This window comes from Stenella coeruleoalba (genome assembly GCF_951394435.1).
Source record: "Stenella coeruleoalba genome assembly, chromosome: 12".
In the NCBI taxonomy this organism is placed as follows: Eukaryota; Metazoa; Chordata; class Mammalia; order Artiodactyla; family Delphinidae; genus Stenella; species Stenella coeruleoalba.
In genome coordinates, this window is record NC_137158.1 from 88,556,799 (window position 1) to 88,575,782 (window position 18,984).

Here is an 18,984-nt window from a genome sequence, read left to right on the forward strand (position 1 = left end):
CCCTCCGGATGCCGCCCTGCCTTGAGCAGGATGGATGTGGGTCTGGGTGAAGGAGCATCCGGAGGAGAAGACGGGCTTCGTCTGTGTGTCTTGGGAGGGGCCGGCGTGGTGTGGGGGGGGTGCCTTTAGGCTGCCAGCTCGGTGGCTGAGTGCTAGTCAGGGTGCCAGGTGGAGAGAAAGGTTCGGGAGCAAGCTGTTCTTGGGATGCAACATCATGGGCATGGAAGAGATTTGGTGGAGGTAGGAAGTATACCAGTAATACGCGGCCATTGTTGAGAAGTAGGCCAAGAAAACAGGAACAAAACCTCCAGAGAATTAGGAGAAGAAACGGCAAAACACCCAGTGGAGTAGAGCTTGTCTGTTACAGGGATGGTTGGGTGGAAGGAACATTTTTCTGTACAAGCTCCTAGGAAACCCTAAAAAACTGGATACTGTTGGCAGAATAGCTGTTTGTGGTTAATATTAATGCAGTCAAATATAGTAGGTTCAAGTGTTCTGTTGGTTTTTAATAAACATCTTAGAAAACGATATCCTTATAACCTACTGAGGCTGTTAGCTTAGCGCTTAGGTTGGTGAAGAATGTTGTCACGGGTGGGTAAGGTTCCCTGAGAGTAACAGCCAAGTCTGTAATTTTCCTGTCTTGTTCGCCCGAGCGTTGGTTCCCCAAGTTCTGATGACGTACTTAAAGAGATCTGACTCACTTCACAGTGGATCAGAAGTCATAACTTGTAACAAGCCTTGGCCCCGGAGCTCATAAAGTATTTTTAACACTCAGACGTATTTACTTTCTTGATGTCTTCCAAGTATAATTGACCTCAGAATGCCCTTGGGAGTCAGCCCTTCTGCCTCAGTTTTCTTGTGGACAGCAGTCTTGGAGCTGTGGAGTGCTAGGACATGGACTCTGGAGCTGGGTTCCGGTAGGGACCCTTGTGTTCCGTGGGCCACGCTTTCTTCATCTTCTGAATAGGGGAATCATCCTCCCTTAATTTTAGAACTGAAATGTATATTTATACAAACAGATTTTAGTCGATGGTAGAATTTTAAAATGTTAGCTTTTCTTCTATCTCCCCTTCCTTAGGAAATTGGGAGGTATGTATTTCTGTTGTGATGATACTATGGTATTATGCTTTTAAACTAAAACCCTCTTAAATTAGACTGTATCCAGTCAGTTACTTATTAATCTGTCTGTGGATGTCAGTGGAGTTTAGGTCCTCTCTACTGTTGTGTTACTGTCAGTTCCTCCCTTTATGTCTGCTAGTATTTGCTTTATGTAGTTAGGTGCTCATGTATAGGGTGCATATATATGAACTGAGTGTTCTTGTATTTATCCCTTTATCATTATGTAATGCCCATCTTTGTCTTTTGTTATAGACTTTGCTCCAAAGTCTGTTTTGTCTGAGAGGAGTATTGCCACCCCCATTTTCTTGTCATTTCTGCTTGCATGAAATAAGTATCTTTTTCTTTCCCCTCGCTTTCAGTCTGTATGGGTCATTAGCTCTGAAGTAAGTTTCTCGTAAGCGGCGCATAGGTGCTTCTGGTTTTTTATCCAATCAGCCATCCTGTTCTTTGATTGCAGCATTTAGTCCATTGACATTTGAAGTGATTATTGATAGCTATGTACTCACTGCCATTTTAGGACTTGTTTTCTGCTAGTTTTTGTACTTCTCTGTTCATGTCTTCTTTCTGTTTCTTCCCTTGTATTTTGATGATTTTTTTTAGTGGTACTCTGTTTTTTTGTTTCTAGTTTTTGTGTGTTTATTGTAAGCTTTTGATTTGTGGGTGCCATGGGTTTCATATATGTTGATCTGTATCTACTTGTGGTAAACTAGAAGTCATTTAAGTGCGAACACATTGTAAAAGATCTGCATTTTTTACTTCCCTCCCCTACACTTTGTGTTTCTGATGTCATATTTTATGTCTTCATGTTGTTGTCTTGTTTGTTTTCTCCCCCTGATTTCGACCCTGCAATCAGGTTACAAGCTGTTTGGAGCCTAGGACGATGACCAGCTCATGCTGTGTCCTCAGCGTTGGGACGGGCAGTGTAGGGGGACCTTATAATCCCTGTGAGTTTGTAGATAGCCTGACCCCTGGCCTGTGTCAGCAGGTCCGCGTTCTAACACCAGCCTGGGCTTGCTGGTTCTTTTTTTTTTTTTTTAACATCTTTATTGGAGTATAATTGCTTTACAGTGGTGTGTTAGTTTCTGCTTCATAACAAAGTGAATCAGTTATCCATATACATATGTTCCCATATCTCTTCCCTCTTGCGTCTCCCTCCCTCCCACCCTCCCTATCCCACCCCTCTAGGTGGTCACAAAGCACCGAGCTGATCTCCCTGTGCTATGTGGCTGCTTCCCACTAGCTATCTGTTTTACATTTGGTAGTGTATATATGTCCGTGCCACTCTTTCACTTCATCCCAGCTTACCCTTCCCCCTCCCCGTGTCATTGCTGATTATTCTTAAAAGACCAGTGTTATTATTTTATTGTAGTCAAGTTGTCATAACGCAGTGTGTGCCAGACTTGTTGAAAAAGAGGGTGTGAGAAGCATTCAGTAGCCAGAGTAACTGCATTAGAATTCAGAAGGGGCAAAAAGGAGTCATAGAGATTTAGAATTTGCTTCAAGAGATCCACAGATGTTTAATCTAGCTCTTTAACGTAGAGGTGAGCAAAGGAAGTCGGGAAGCCTCCCCGAGGTCCCACGTAGCATGGGGATGTGGCACCTTGCCTGAGTTGCCTACCTGCCCCCAGTAGTCTTTCAGCTAGACTTAAGATTTTAGGGCTTAAAAATCTTAGATCATAAGTAAAAAGCAAATTATGACACCAAGAATGTCAGTAATGTAGCATATGTAGGATTGCATTAAAAAGAAATATACAGACAAAAAGAAAAGCTAAGGCTCCAAATTGCTCTGCTCTAGTTGACTTTTTTTCCTCCCGAACGAGTTCACAGCGAGAAATGACATTCTGGTTTGCAGCGCCTGGAAATGTAAATGGAGCCCAGTGCTTTGGGGACAGGTTCCTTATGAAATGTCTTCGGACTCCAGCACCTGAAGCATCCTGATTTCTGGTTCACTTTTTTTAAAAAACTGAGTTATTTAGTGGGATTAATATTGTTTGGGGTTTTTAAGTTTCAGATTGTTGGTCAGGAAGTAGCGGAAGTGGGGAAAGCAGATGTCTAACGCTGTGTAGGTAAGGAAGTGAGAAGGCAGTCAAAGCAGGAGCAGCACTTGGAAGAAACCCCGGGGTTTCTTCCCTTTCTGTCCTTTCCCCACAGTGGAAATCAGTTCGTCATTATAAAAACTGCACGGGCTTGAAGGGAGGACAGAAGCAGCCGAGTCACACAGAACTACTCACCCTGTCTAGCACAGGATCACTGGGTCGGCATGTCCCTGCCAGTGTGTGTCACCTACCAGGAAGTGGGGATAGAATTCGTATACAGATCTCTGGTATTGGAATAAAAGTTGTGATCAAAGATGTCACAATGTTTTTTGCAGGTGGAACATTGAGAATTTATGCAGATAGTTTAAAACCAAATATTCCCTACAAGACGATCCTGCTGTCTACCACAGATCCTGCAGACTTCGCTGTGGCTGAAGCTCTAGAGAAGTACGGTCTGGAGAAAGAAAATCCTAAGGGTTATTGCATCGCCCGCGTGAGTACCTGCCACGTCGGTACTTACCCATATTACACGTGCTAGAACTTTGCATTTAAATGGAAAGATATTCTTTAAATGAAGTTAAACTTAGGCTGAATTTCTCCACACTGTATCGCTTAGAATCTGGTAAAACGAAACCACGTGTAAATATATATAAGAAACAACATTCTCCTTTCCATTACAAAAGTAATCTGTGTTCCTGCTGTAAACTAAGAAAAGTATAAAAAGGCAAATGGAAGAAAAAATCCTCTATAGTTCTAATACCAAATGATAAGCGCTATTAACATTTTGATGTATATCCTTCCAGTTTTTATTTTGCATATCTATAGGTAACAGTTTTATTTTAGTAAAATCTGCTTTAATGATTTTTTTCTTAGGGTTTTTACTAAGATGTATCATAACGACCCAACTTTAAATAAATCTTGGTTTGCTGTTCATCATCAACCGACATTTGGCTGATAGGTTTAGTAGTCATCCGTAATTTCTTGGAGATAAAGGGTGTGTCTTTGACCCCAGTACTCAAGAAATACAGTGAAATTTTATGCCTCAGAGTTGAATTGGTGACGCTAAGTAAAATCAAGCAGATTTTCTCTTCTAAGACAAACTTTTTGGAAAATTATTAACCTTTAAGTCAATCACAAGTATATAATAACTTCTTTATACCCATTATTTCTCTGTCAAAATCTCATTGGAAGTAGATTTTTTTAAGAAGATATCCTTCTTTCTCTCATCTTAGCCATTGATTATTAAATAATGGAAGTGTGGTTACTTGTTTTAGTTCTTGCCCTCGCCAAGATTATTGAGAAATAATTAAAGTACAAGGTATTACATGTATTTAAAGTTTATAACACCATCGGCTTGGGCCTGCAGCACAGTGAACGTTTCCTTCACCTTCAGGAGTTTCCTTGTGCCTCGTGGTATTTTTGTGTTTCATTGTATGGATAGGTCACACTTTGTTCATCCATTCACCTGTTAGAATTTGCGTTGTTTCCAGTTTTCAGTTTTGGGCTCTTACAGTAAAACTGCTGTGAGCATACATGTGCAGGTCTTCTCATAGAAGTACTTTTTTTTTTTTTTTTTTTTTTTAGAAGTACTTTTTTTCTTGAGTAAATACTCAAGTGAATGGCTCCGTAGGAGGCATATGTGTAACTGTTAAAGAAACTCTTTCCCACCTGAGTATGCCATTTGCATCCCCACAGTCATATATGAGATGCCATTGCTCTGCCCCTCACCCATGCTTGGTTTGGTCAATCATTTAAACTATTAGGCATTCTGATGGGTGTAGTTGTATCTCATTGTGGAGGAAGTTTGAGTTTCCCTGATTATCTGTATACATGTCAAGTCCTGTGTATGATACGTGTACTGTGAATATTTTTTTCCCCGTCTGTGGCTTGGCTTTTCATTTTTAAGATGGTATCTTTCAGTGAGGAACAATTTATTATTTTGTTGACGTCCAGCTTGTTAACTTTTTAGTGCTCTGTACTTTCTGTATGAGAATTCGCTTCCTCCAAGGCTGCAGACACTTGTACCTATATTTTATTTTAGAAGTTTCATAGTTTTAGGTCTTACATTTGGGTCTGTGTGTTCCATTTCAAGGTGACATTTGTGTATGGTGTGAGATTAGGGTCGATGCTCATTTTCTTCTGTACAGATACAGAAAAAAAGACTTTATTTTCTCCCACTGAGTGCATTGGCACCTTGTTGAAAATCAGTTGGCCATATATGTTTGGTTCTATTTCTGGAATCTTCTGTTTCATTTGTATATCTTATATCTTTTCACCAACACCAAACTGTTTTGATTACTGTGGATTTATGGTGAGTCTTAAAATCATATAAAGTCCCAGTTTTGCTTTCTCCTTTGGCTTTTAAAAATTGCCTTGGTTATTCTAGGTTATTTGCATTTACAAATAAATTTTAGAATCAACTTATCAATTTCGACATAAAACCTGCTGGAGTTGTGACTGGGTTTGCATTAACTCTGCACATGAATCCGAATGCTAACAGTGTTCAGTTTTCCAGGCTGTGGACAGAGTGAGTGGTCTTCTGTAAGCTCTCAGCAGTGGTTTCTAGTGTTGCTACAGAGAGAATTAAATAAAAGGCCTTGCTTGAGTTTTATGGCTTTTTTCTTTTTGCTGAAAAGCTGAGACTTTATATTCGGTTGGAAAAACCATTTTGGTAGATGTGTAATTTTATGAATAAAGTTCAATTTTCATTTGAAAATAGATGAGAAAACAGATGTTTTGATTCCACTGAGATGACAATAAAGGATAAAGCCCTGTGGGAGTGCACGAGAACAAAGAGAGTGAGCGAAGGGGCCAGCAGAGCAGTTGTAGATGAGAGTCTGAAGAAGCGGGTGGGTTGTATCTAAGTTGCTGGACCTGCAGAGGGGGCAGCCGAGGGGAAGCGCGCAGCTGCCTGTCTCCCAGCGCCTAGCGGACTCCGGCATGAGGGGCTCTGGCACGTTCTGAGGCGGCATTGAAAATTGGGCTGAAAACAAATTGGGTGGAAAGTTTTTATAAGCAGTAGTAGCCTCCAGCAGACTGCCTTCCCATCCAGCTACTGCGTCGTCTCTCCATCCGAAGGCCAGAGTAAAACCGCTGGGGGAGGAGGCCTTGGCTTTGGGGGTGACTGGCATAGCAGGTCTTTACCACAAGCAGGAGGATGGAGGGGAAGGCTGTACCCAGAAGATTGAAGGATTCCTCCCAGAAGGCACTTTCTGGTCAGAGAAGAAAGATCTGTATGGAAACTGACCTTTGGACGTCTGGTCCAGCAGCCGTCCTCGCCGTTACCGTCAGCTTTCCTGTGACTCGTTGTCAGTGTGAGTGGACGGCCCAGACTCAGTAGACATTTGCAAATGCCTTTAAAATGAAAGACAGACCGACACAGACAGATCAGAGAATCTGGAGATCCAAGAGACAAAGCAGATGGAGTGTGGGAGAGCTGAGAGACTCGGCGGACGGTGCATCCGGAGCACAGTGAGGAGAAGCGTGCGGGGGGCTCCTAGGGATTGAAAAGCCCAGGTAAATGAGGGGTGGGGGCAGAATGTCAGTGGAGGGATGAAAGAGCAAGTGGAGGAAATCTGCCGGAGGACAAAAAGAGAGGGGCTCCGGAATTTAGATGATCGGTGCAGAATATCTTAACATTTAGCCCAAGGAGGACCAGGTAGAAAAAGCAACAGGAAATGGAGAGATAGACGTTACCAAAGAAGCAATGCTAGACCATCTCCCAGGACTGAAGGATTTGAGTCTCTAGGTTGAAAAGGCCCACTAACTAATGGGACAGTTGCTTTGAAAAAGGCCCAAACCAGGGTGTAGTGAAAGTGCAGGAAACTAGAGAAAAAGAGAGGGTAATGATCGCAAAGAAGCAGGTTCAGGGCTTGTATCAAGGGTTGGGGGGCACAGTTGCAGCAGTCACTTCAGCAGTAGCCGTGGACTCTGGAATTCAGGGAAGTGGCACTTCCTGATGCAGAGGGAACCAACTTCTAGCCATACCCTCGGTCAGGCACCAGGCGGCTGGAATAAAGGCGTTTTAAGACACACACGGCAAAAATCTACCACCCACGCAGCCTCTCTCAGTAAGGTGCTGGAGGACATTCTCCAGCAAAATCGTGGTGTAGGCCAAGAAGGGGAAAACAGGAGAAAAACAGGGTGTCGCAGAACGGGCTCTAGCACAGCAGAAGGGAGTCCCCAGCGACGGGGAAGGAGCGTCTGGGGGTCGCTGTGTAGCCGTCCTCTGCGGCACCTGTTTCAGAGTGGAGGTGATGTCTGAGATGGAAAATATTCTTTAGAAGTACGGTGGTAAATATTAGTTTTAACGTCAAAATAAACAAATAGTAAATTCCTGAGTGTATTTCTGTAAAAACTTTTTTCCCGTGTTGTGTGTTATAGCAATAAACTAAATACTCATCGCTTAAGGAATACTTTGAATACCTTGTCATTATGAAACATTTTGAGTTAGACCAATACCAGTTGACTTAGACGTATTTACATTTTAAACAATACCCTATGTTTGGAAAAACAGTCACCATACAATAAAACCAAACAACAAAATTCTGTGTGTATGTATACGTGGGCACCAAGAAAGGTACATGCATAGGAAGAATACACACCAGCTTAACTACCTACATGAGGGGAGGGAGAGGAACAGGAGACTTCAAAATGTTACATGTGATCAAGCCACGCACCTTCTTATGTAAAAAAAAAAAAAGCATAATTATAGAAAGCATGATCGGGAAAATACACTTACTGTCTCACAGATTTTTTTCCCCTCCTCCTTCTGCTTCTCTGTATTTGAGTTTCTTGCGTTGAGCCTGTGTTATGTAGAATCAGAAGGAAGGACAGCAGAGCTCATTTCACTGTGGGGTGGAGGAAGGTGGATGGATGCTCCTGAGTATTTGCTTTTTGCTGCGCCTTTTCTTTCTTTTGGTCTTATTAGAAAGAGACTGAAAACCCGCCTTACTTTGGGGAGGGAGGGGCTGGGAGGGCGAGGTTGGGAGGATAGGTCATCGGGATAATCACGCATTCTCTCCAAAGGGAAAGAACCTGAGATTCAGGCCACGCTGGGCGTTTTCCTCCTGCAGGTGAGTTTGAGACAGGGGGACCCTGTTGTCATGATGGCTTCGTTGCTTTCCTGCTTGGGAGAAATAGCAGGATGGAGCAAGCATTAGTGTATGTATGGAAAATATATTTACACCTAAAGAATAATTGTGTCCACGGATTAATGGTAGGTTTTGATACACGTTCCTCATAGTTTTGGTTAATAACTGCTGTAAAAAGTGTTCCTAGGATAAAACCAGTAAGACAGCGGTGTAAATCGGGTCTGCATTGCTAAACAGAGGGCTGACCCTTCTCCAGCTGGGTCCCTGTCAGGCTGTGAGCCCAAGGGCAGGAGCTTAGCTACCACTGCCCAACACTTGGGATTGCGCAAGCGTTCGCCAGGGCAATGTTAACTTTTAAGTGTATATAAATCTATTAAATAATTCTTAGTTCCATAAAGGTGCATTTGATAGGATATGTGGTAGTGAACTTTCTAACATTTTTTTCCTTTCTTTAATTTCTGCCGTTATTTTTACTGATGAAAACCAGAAAGTGAAAGAACACCTTAACCAGGGCATAAAGTTATTGGGCTTTTACTGACGGTCCCTTTTGAGATCACTTGATGATTTCTTTTGAGGGTCGCCTAGTTTTGGTTTTTATTCCTCTCTGTTCTTGCGCATTTTCTTTCGCAAGCTTCAGGAGGATAAATTAGGAGTTGATTATTGTTTTAGCCTTGAGATGGATGTCCTTTGTTTCCTTGCCGTCTCATCCATCATGTAGTATGTAGCCCTTTCATATTCATTCATTCATCTGTTATACCTACTCAGTGAATTAGTCAATAAACATGTAGGTTCCTCTTATTTGTTAGATACTGTGCTGGGATGCAAGAATAAGAGCTGCCTTCAAGAGGTTACAGTACAGGGAGACAGAGTCTCCGAGAAAGAAATGCAGGCAAGGAGCTCGAAATTAGAACGGAGGTCAGAGCAGGCTCCCTGGAGGAGTTGTACTTGGGCTGGGAGGTGAGAGGGCACGCTAGCTAGACCCGAAAGCTGGGGACGGGCCTTTGAGGCACAAGGGATCGTGGAAGCATGAGGTTTCGTGGCCCAGTCGAGAATTCGGAGAAGTTCTGTGTGACTGGATCTATGAGGATACGTGACAAAGACTGCGACTTAAAGAGATGAGTGAGGGTCAGGTCCTGAAGCAGTGTGTGTTCCAAGCCCACTGTACTACATGTAATACAAGACGCTGTGAGGAAAGGTTGGTTACTTTAGCATAAGGGTGTGTTGTAATAAACTTGTCTTTTTGGGGTAATTTGCAGCAGTGCGGAGCAGAGTTTTACAGTTCTGTGGAAGTCTAACCCATCTGGTCTATGCACACGATGATCTAATTGGGAGTGAGGTCTGTTAGGGTGACGTTATTACAGGAACTCCAGGCTGAAAATAATTCTCAGGTGCCAGTGCCTGGCTTCTCTTCTCCTGTTTTCTGTAACCGTGTTTCGGTTGGTGCGAGCGGTGGGGCAGAAGTCAGCGGGGGGTCGGAGACAGAGCCCTGCGGCCGCTGGTTCTGTTCTCTGAGTTACAGAGAGTTTTCTCGAATGATTGAGAAAAGTCGTTTGCTGTAAAACATAGAATAAAGAGTAATCCAGTGTTACAGATTTTTGAGTGTGGTGAATGCAGTATCTTAAAGCATTTGTTGAATGAACGGCCCAGTAATACGTCTAAATGATCTGATTAAAATTTAATCATAAAAACGAATTTTCTACAAGAAAAAGAAAGCTAATCTCTTGTGCGGTTATGTGATGGTTACACCCTAAAAGGTTACCTGTTAGATGAAACTCCACACTAAAACGTTTGGTTATGAAAGCTGGGTCCTGCAGTCCCCTTTCCCGAAGGCACTACGCACAGGTTGACTGTCGCGTGCAGTCTTTCCAAAAGAGAGTTTGTCAGAAAGCAGACTCAGGCTAGTATGGGCCGGGGAGCCGGGCGCAGAGCAGAGAAGCAGGTGAAGGAAGACGGTCCGGCTGGCTGGCCAGGCTTTCAATTGGAAACTATTTTCCGTCACTTCTGTCAGTGTTTTTGAGAATTGTTCATTGTGTTTGACCAATTCAGTTCTGTCTACAGTGACTTTTTTATTTCCTCAAAAACAATACGTTCTTTCTTTTACATACCTGCTAATTGGGTGTAGTCACAGCTCATTGTTCTTCCCTCCCAGGTGGTGCTTCCTCCTGGGGCCCAGCATTCTGATGAGAAAGCTGCTGAAGAAATCATCCTTGATGACGACGAGTGTCCTCTACAGATCTTCAGGGAGTGGCCGAATGACCGAGGTGAAGAGTAATCTTATTTGTCCAAGACTTACCTCTGTGATGCGTTACACTCCGACTTGAAATATTAGTCGTTTAACTTACTGGAAGGTGTAGGAAGGTGCGCGTGGCAGTCTTTTGAGGGCTGTTTGCTGTGCAGGTTTCTGCCCCCTTCTTGGACTTGCTGGGTGGTTCCTAGGGGGTCCCCGCATCCCGAGGGCCGCTCTCTGCTGGTGGGTCTAGTGGGCGACCTGGCACAGACCGTTTTGTGGCAGCAGGAGTACCGTGTCCTGAAGAAGCTGGACTTCAGCCCCGTGTCAGGACGTGGGAGGTGGGTGTCTGTCAGCAGCGGGATCCTTTCCCTGCCGACCAGATGGACTGGTGATGTTTGGACAGATTTGTTGTGATAGGGAAAATAGCCTTCAACCCTAAATACCGTCTAGTAATTTAGTCATTTCATATAATGAATCCAGACTTTTCACTATCGAAACGATTTCTCCTAATTACGTCAAAGCAGTGAGGGTTTAAAGGTATGTTTTTTATGAAATAGAGTTTTCTTGCTTTCAGATACACATCTTAAGCTACCTGTCGCTCTGTGGAGGGCCTTTGCGTTAATAAAGACATAAAAACTGACTGCCAGTCACATTTGCGTGTAGACCGCGAGTTTTAAACATACACTTGCTTAGTACCTTTTCTCGACAGTATAAAGCTAAACTTTATTAAAGTCAGATTGCTTTGAATTCTGAGTTAATTCAGTTGAATTAAATAAGATCAGGTTAACTAAGAATGCATGTGTGTTTGTGTGTGCATGTGTTATTACATGTGTGTATGAGTGTATTTATTGATCATAGGGTTCTTTACCAATAGAAACATTCATTTATTCTGAAACTGGAGTGTTGTCTTTCATGCATGTGATATGCTTGGGAGGGGGTTAATTTAAAATAATTTTTGGAAATTGCTTGCTAGAGTTTTCAAGAACATGTCAAGAGAGTAGTATTTCCTCTGTTGAGGGAAAGTGTAAATTGGGTAAAGCTTTTGCTTAATTATTCCCTGGGAGATGTTATTAAATTACATTTTCTTGATAAATCTTTGAACAGTTGATTGCCAGTCAGCTGGCCGTCTACACTCACTTGAGTCTGGTTGCTAATTTACAGTGTTACTGTTCTAGGGATTTTAGTCTTTCAGCTGAAGAGGAGGCCACCAGACTACATCCCAAAGAAAAGCCAGAAGCACATGGATGGGAAGCCGCTGCACGGGAAGGAGCGAGTTGATGGGTCTGGCTACGGCGCTGCACTCCCACCGGAGAAACTGCCCTACCTCGTAGAGCTGAGCCCAGGTGAGAGGTGTTACCAGTGTACATTCTCAGCTTTACATGTTGTTCTTTTTAATGAATGTTATTTTAATTGGTCTTTCTTTTGACTGACAACCTTTTTAAGATCATTTATTTAAAAAAGTAACCATCATAAGATGGTATTCATTAAAAAAACAAAAACCCTTAATTAAGGTTATAGGATATGTATATCTATATGTATATGCATTAAAAATAAACTTCACCTGCACAGAAATAAATACTGAAAAACAAAATTTTAGTGAATATAGAGAATTTAAGAAGTTTAAATGATTTACTCCCTTTTAACTTTTTTTTCCAAAATAACCCTGTAAAATACTTAACTACTAAAAATGAGAAGCTGAAATGTAGTCCTCTTAGGACAGACGTCATGGAGGCAGGTGTGTGTGTATTTATCACACTGTTGCTTCATGTATGAACAGTGTCAAAAGAATATTTGTAAATTTAATTACACCTAAGAAGTCCACCTGTAAGAGGAGCGACATTTGCTTAGTTTTAAAATTATAATAGACTAAGTTTGTGTTCACGTTAGCCTTCTAACTATTTCGTTTGTTGAGCTCTCCTCTCTTAAGCTAAAGCTGTTGTTAGGACTTAGCATCAGGTAGAGACATACATTGACATTCTTAAGGAAATGCTTGATACACGCGCGTCGTATGCAGTGTACGTATTTGTACGCATATTTAATATATGTGTGACACGTTTGTTTACTGTTCCGCTGAACTGTATCATTTCTTATTTATTTGGTTAAAATGATGGTATGTGACCTTTATTGTAAAATGCTGTGAAGAACAGAGTATTGTCCCTCCCACCCAGAACTGCTTTTTAAATAGAGCTCAGTAAGTAATTATAGAAAAAGTGAGCTAAAAACAGACTGGTTATGTAGATAATCTGTGTTTCCTTGGGCGGCAATTATGTTTTTCTCTTTGATTCCTGAGTATGTATTTTCGTTTACAGGATTATAACTGATGATTCGATGTGGCACTTGTGGTCCAGGGGTCTCCATGGCACAACTGGGTTGTGTTATATCGGTACAGGGAAAATGCTGTTGTTTTGACTGATACTCCATAATTAGTAGTCCGTGGCCGTGTGCTGCAGGTAGTGGTTTTTATGCTTAATTATGTTTGAAGGTTTCTTTAAATTGATTAGCTGTTTATGAGGAAGATGTGAGTGTTGCCTTGCCTCTCAGTTCTCCAGCTGAAAAGTTCATGAAACTTTGGTTTTCTCACAGTGGTTTGCAGACATGATTAGTGGTGAGGGCTTGGTGCTCAGTGGTCCGAGGCAGTGAACGGCGACTGGAAGACAGCCATCTGTTTTTGAACTTAGAAGTTTCTAGGATCATCTTTGGGCATTGGGTCTGCCATTCAGGATTTTTGAGAACAGGAGTCTTAACCCAGAGAGAGTTGATGAGTAGCGCCTGACGTAGGATGATTTTCAAATGAATAGTGGAAAGTTGACTTGGTGGGCAGCAGAGACAGGATGAGAATTCATCCATTTACTTCTTTGACAAGTACTTACTGACTGCTTACTATGTGTCAGACACTGTTCTGGACCTTGGAGATAGGAGCACACCAGCAAAGTGGATTAAGCCTGGCCGTGGGAACGTAGATTCTAGTGGGAATTGGCGTTCTGACTGCTTGCTTCATCCTTACGGCCTCCCGGGTAATAAAACAGAGAGAAATTTTTTGTCGGTGTAAGAAACTGATGGATCCGAGATAAACGCTAGCTGTGTCCTACTGGTTACCCAGTACTGGCGACAGCATCTATCAGATGCTTGTTAAAACATGGCTTCCTTCACGGCCCTCTGCCACTTTAGCCAGCGTTTACCGAGCTGCTGCTTTAGGCCGTGCAGTAGGTACACAGGTGACTCAGGTGGCTTCCAGAGAGACTCGTGGTCCGAATAGCTGGGCAGCCGGGGCCCCCGTGAGTCTGACGCGCCCGAGCGCCTGGGCTGCCTGCTGGAGAGCTGCAGCGCTCCGCAGGTGCCTGAAGTTCAGCTCCGCGCAGCACTCGCAGGTGAGCAGGTGACGGTGGGGGGGATGCGGGAAGGCCCGGTTGCCGGCCGGGGTCTGTCTCACTCCAGAGCTGTTCTCTTCACCAGGTCACGCTGTCTTCTTAAGGTGTCGCTGCTGACCGAGCCCAGTCAGCACGCGGAGTGAAATGGACTTAGTTTCCCTGTGTTCGTGGATGCTGACTTGTTACGAGCGACTGTTTCCCTGGACACGTCGTCAGCCAAGCACGTGTCCTCGGGGTTGGGCCGAGGTCCTGTAGGTGTCGTTGGAGGCTTTTGAGATGTGGGCGGGTGCTTCCACTGTCTTTTGGAGGGACGGGGGTAGAAGTCGTTTTCGTCCCTTGCTCTGGGTTGGGCTGTGCTCCGCAGGGAAGGGGTGGGGTGGGTCTCCCTGTCACGGACAGACAGCTGCTCCCCTGCTGCTCGGGGACTCCCTGTCAACTCAGTGTCCCCCTCAGCAATGTGCCCACGCCGCGCGGAGCATGGCTGCCGTGTCCTCCAGCCCAGGGCTGGGGCGGGACGTGCCTTTCCCCCTGGACAGTCGCCTCCCTGCAGCTCACCCTCTCCTTCTCTCCCCTGCATGCGTCTGCATGGCCTCCGTCCGCCGCTGCTGCCTTCACCCGGGTCCCGCGCGTGTGTGCGCGCCCCAGGGAGAAGGGGTCGCTTTGCCTGCTACGGCTGGCGCGCTTCCTGCTACTGTCTCATCTCGAGCACTAACAACCTCGCGGGCAGAACAGCGGTAACTGACCAGATGCTGGATGTGTTGGCTTTTCAATTAATATAAATAACTTTTCTTAAGAGTTTCATGTACTTTCATTTTATCTCTATCTAGTTAACTCTTCCGTATCCAGGATTCATTTCATTTAATAGCAGCTTATTTTGCAGAAATGTCCGGTGTCTTTGTTCAGGCTAAGTTTTAAGTGGGAATTTGGACTAAAGGAGGGAGAGAGCTGTTTTCCTGTCCTTCGACCCTGTGCGCCCCCAGGAGGAAGAGGGGGAGACACGGGGGGGAGGAGGTGCGGATGGGGGTGGGGGAGGAAGACAGAAGGAGAAATGGGGGTGGTGGGTGGGGGAGGGAGCGCCGATCGGGGCCACGTGTCCGGTGACGCCAGGAGGCTGAGAAGGAAGAGGCCGCCACCCACTTAGTGCCGCTCGTGTCTGTATCGTTCTCGCGAGGCGCTCGCTGCCATCGTGAGCAGGTTTAGGGTGTCCTTGGCCTCGGCCTGCCCTCCTGCTTGAGATCATTTCTGGTTGGCGCAGCTGGACCTTCTTACTTGGAACTTGTTTCTCAGATTTTGTGCATTAGCATCTGTCATCTTAAATAGTACATGGAAATACTTCCTTTGTCTGTTTTTATATTTCAAGTGTCATTTTTTACATGTCGATGTAACAATCAAAACTTTCTTGTATATAAAGTTGACTCAGCCTTTCGGCATCTTATCAGTTTGTTGAATTTTCTCCAAACTGATCATACAGGTTTTCATTGGATATTAACCAAACTTGGAGTTTTAGTTTTTTATTCTTTTAAAGAAAAATGGAAACAAGGGATATTTAGTACCTATTTTGATATAATACGTAAGTAGAGTCTAAGACAGGTTTCTGTTGTTATTTTATTCCTGAAAAGGATTCCTTAATGTTTTCACGTGTTGGTTACTTTCACACTGTAAAAGAATGGAGCAAACAGAGAGACGAATACGTTTCCTCTTTTACCTGGTATGTACCGAAAACAGTTTCTTCCCTGTTGTACTGGTTCGCTAAAACGTAAGCGAACGGAAGCTCTCTGGGGGCCAGGACATGAGCTTACTTTCTCACCGCAGACCTCTGGCGTCCGCGCGGCGCCTGGGACACGGAAGCGCTGGTCAGCACTCCTTAAACGCGTGAGTCCCCCGCCCTCTGTTTGCAAGCGGGCGGCCAAGAGACGCCCCAGGCCGTCGTCCACCCAGCTGCCCAGAGGCAGAAGCAGGCCTGGATGTGTAGACATGCTGTGCAGTGACACCAGAAGTGTCCTGAAAAACGTTCTCAGGCTTTGCTCAGAGTCATCTATTTTAAGTGCGTCCCAAACGTTGGACATTTGACTGGTTGTTGCATATTCCGTTTGGTAACCCCAAATGGTATTCTAACGCTTGTGCAAGCCAGGAGAAGGAAGAACATGAGTATCGGGAGGTGTAATTATATACGCACAAAATAGACTCTGAAGATTTGCTTCTGGGTGGGGCAGGACTAGGCAGGGGCCGGGTGGGGAAGGGTGCGGTTCACCGGGTCCTTTTTGTGCCTTTTGAATTTTGCACCATATGAACGTGGTACGTATCTTTAAGGCAAAAGTATGAAATATTTCTAAAAAGCATTTAAAGCCTCTGGAAGAAGCACTCGTCTGTGTGGTAGGGTTACTTCGGAAGATTTATCTCCGCCTTCAGAGGCACTGCGGATCCATTGTAGCTCTCAAGTGAGGAGAGATGTGCTCCGGTATTTAAGCCAGAAATAGAGCATTTGTAGAATCCCTGTTGTGGAAGGGGATAAAATTTTAAGGTTTTTGTTTTAAGCCACAGTTTTACACGTTTGTTACTGCCTGTGAGGTGACTGTGCTCTTACTGAGGAGGGGCCTTGGATCTCCAAGAAGCTGTCAGTTACATTGTGAACGTTACTCGCCTCCGTTTCTGGGTTCTGCCCGAGGTCCCAGAACTCTGTTTTATCTGCCACGTGAGTGGCCACTGTTTAGGTTATTCAGGATATACCTGTAAAGGTATCTTTGTTTTCTATTATTACTGTGAAGCAGAAAGAAAGAAGGGATTGGGAAGGTTTATTTCTGATCCGTCTGTCGATAGATTTCTGTCACAGAGAAAGGAGAGACTGAGAACGTTTGTATCTCTCCCTTTCTTTTTATATTTCTAAATTTGTGGATGTAAATGTTGATGCAGAAAAGTATATAATACCCATTTGTTAGCTCACAAGGTGCCCTTCAGAAGCATTCAAAATTCAGAAGAAAGCGAATGTGGATTTTTCTTTCACCCCTAAACAGACATATTTTTCATGTTCTTCTGGTTTTTAAACATTGTGATTGAAACAGTTGTTCTTGATCACTTCTTTGCTTCTTTTGCTTTCTTTATAATTCATTCGTATAATTCTGTGCGAGACCGTGTCGCATTATTCTGTTCTCCGCATTTTTAGTTAATAACTCTTCACTGTTAATGCGTTAACGCTTGATTGAGCGCACGCTGCACTGAGCACCAGGTGTGGAGAGATTGTTCTAAAGACCGAGCCGCCTGGGAGCTCGGGTGGGAGAGGTGAGGAAGCAGAGACCCTCACCGGACATGGCCAGTGGGCTTGAGACGAAGTGGCTCACGGTGCGGTGGGTGCCGGAGAGGGTGCTTCTTGACAAGGACCGTCCTTAGGCTGCCTGTGGTGTTTACAGCCAGCAGAGTGGTAAGCATCCCTCAGGGATTTGGGCTCCGCAGGTCTAGAAGGGAACTGAGTCCTGTCCAGGGAAAGCCCCGCGTGACTCGGAGGCCCCGTTTTGGATCAGTGCTTGGAGTTGAAATAAAGTTGTTTAAACGAGGCTTCAGCTGCCAGCAGATCTGATGAGGATGAGCTGTGGAGCGACGCAGACCCGGGGCCCGGCGTTCAGTGCCTGTGAGACGTGTGTCTCTCGAATGCTGCTTCAGTCTCGTCTTACCTTCACCCAGGTCCCAGAGATCGCTGCAGACCTGTGGTTAGTGTGTGATCTTGTGCACTCTCAAATGAGCAACCGTTCTAACAGCTTGCACACCCATGTTCCTGGCGTCTTCGGTCTGTGAGAGTTGAGACCACACTGCACTAAGATTTTAGCAGTCTGCACTCTGTGTACACTGCAGTGTTTACACTCCTGATCCTGGGGACTAGAGATCTTAACTGCAGCTCGGTGAGCGATTCTGAAGTCGCTGAGGCTCTGGGGCAGCGGGGCCTGCACAGCATGGGCACAGCGAGGCTGCTGCCGTCACGGCCCTGGGACCGTGTCCTGGCGCGTGAGTGCCGAGGCCCGTGTCCCCCGGTGCGATAGCGCTGAGATCAGAATGACCCTCTGTGTTAGGTGGGTTGGGTTGGCAGGCGAGGAGAGGAGGAGCCCATCCGGGGGTCAGTGGGCAGGGGCCACGGCTCTTGTGGTCCCCCAAAGCCAGCCCGTCAGACAAAGTGATGGCGGGCAAGGGAAACATCTCAGCAGTTCCCGGAAGTATGAAATGACACAGAAGTAAAACCCAGGCTCTCCTTTTGTCCTTCACCCCAGCTCCACTCCGTGGAGGTGAGCACTTTTCACGGCAGTTCTTACTGGAGCTTCCTGCCAGGGGTGGCCGTCAGAATCACGTGGGGACACGCGCTGGGGCCTCATCTCTGGGGTCGGTCTGGTCCCGAAGGTCCGGGGTGAGCTGGGAGGTCATACTCCTTCCATCGGTAGCTCCGCTGTGCCTGGCGGTCTGTGAGGAGGTCTGGTCTGGAAGGAGCGTCTCCCTGTCTTCTTCAGAGTCAGACACAAGTCTAGGACCGTGTGGTGGGGAAACATTTTTTTCTGTGATAAGAAAACGTCGGTATGAATGACGGTGTTAGTACCTTGAATTATATTTTAAACAGAAGCTGATGTGCGTATGTCTTACTTTGAATTTTGTGTATTCAGTTACTTAAGTTGCATGATATAAATTTGGGGAGTTCTTTGAACAGAAATCCTGAGAATTGAGAACAGTAGTGTTGCTTCAAAGGTAACCTGTTGTTTGCTTGTTTGTTTCAAATAACATGATGAGCACATTCGACTTGGCTAGTGAAGCCCTGTCCTTCTCTCGTCGCAGATGGTTCCGACTCCAGAGACAAGCCAAAGCTCTACCGCCTTCAGCTGAGTGTCACTGAGGTTGGGACAGAGAAGTTCGACGACGGCTCCATCCAGGTGCGTGTCCGGCTGCCGCTTTGCCGCTTCGGTGGGTCACAGGGCAGCGTGTGGGCCTGCCGCGCCGCGGGTGAGTGGAAGGGAGGGAAAGCCTTTGTATGTAATGGAAGCAGCTTGCTTGCTCTGGGTCACTTCTCTCTGCTTCATTGTGAACAGAGCAGAGTGTGAGTGTCTGTCCCACTCCCCCCCAGACCTCCAGGGCTGTTGCTTTTCTCCAAAAGATGGTGATGGTTTTAT

At 45.1% G+C, this 18,984-nt stretch overlaps 1 protein-coding gene across 9 annotated transcripts in view; it reads left to right on the forward strand.

The window, feature by feature from the left end:
* The window catches only part of AFDN (afadin, adherens junction formation factor), a 138,235-nt gene that overhangs the window by 51,697 nt on the left and 67,554 nt on the right, over positions 1–18,984 (forward strand). For all 9 annotated transcript variants that reach the window (XM_079939691.1, XM_079939694.1, XM_079939696.1 and 6 more), the window contains exons 6-9: positions 3,491–3,648; positions 10,398–10,509; positions 11,654–11,821; positions 18,653–18,747. In XM_079939691.1, the coding sequence (XP_079795817.1) occupies positions 3,491–3,648; positions 10,398–10,509; positions 11,654–11,821; positions 18,653–18,747 (533 nt within the window). The remainder of the gene's footprint in view (positions 1–3,490; positions 3,649–10,397; positions 10,510–11,653; positions 11,822–18,652; positions 18,748–18,984) is intronic.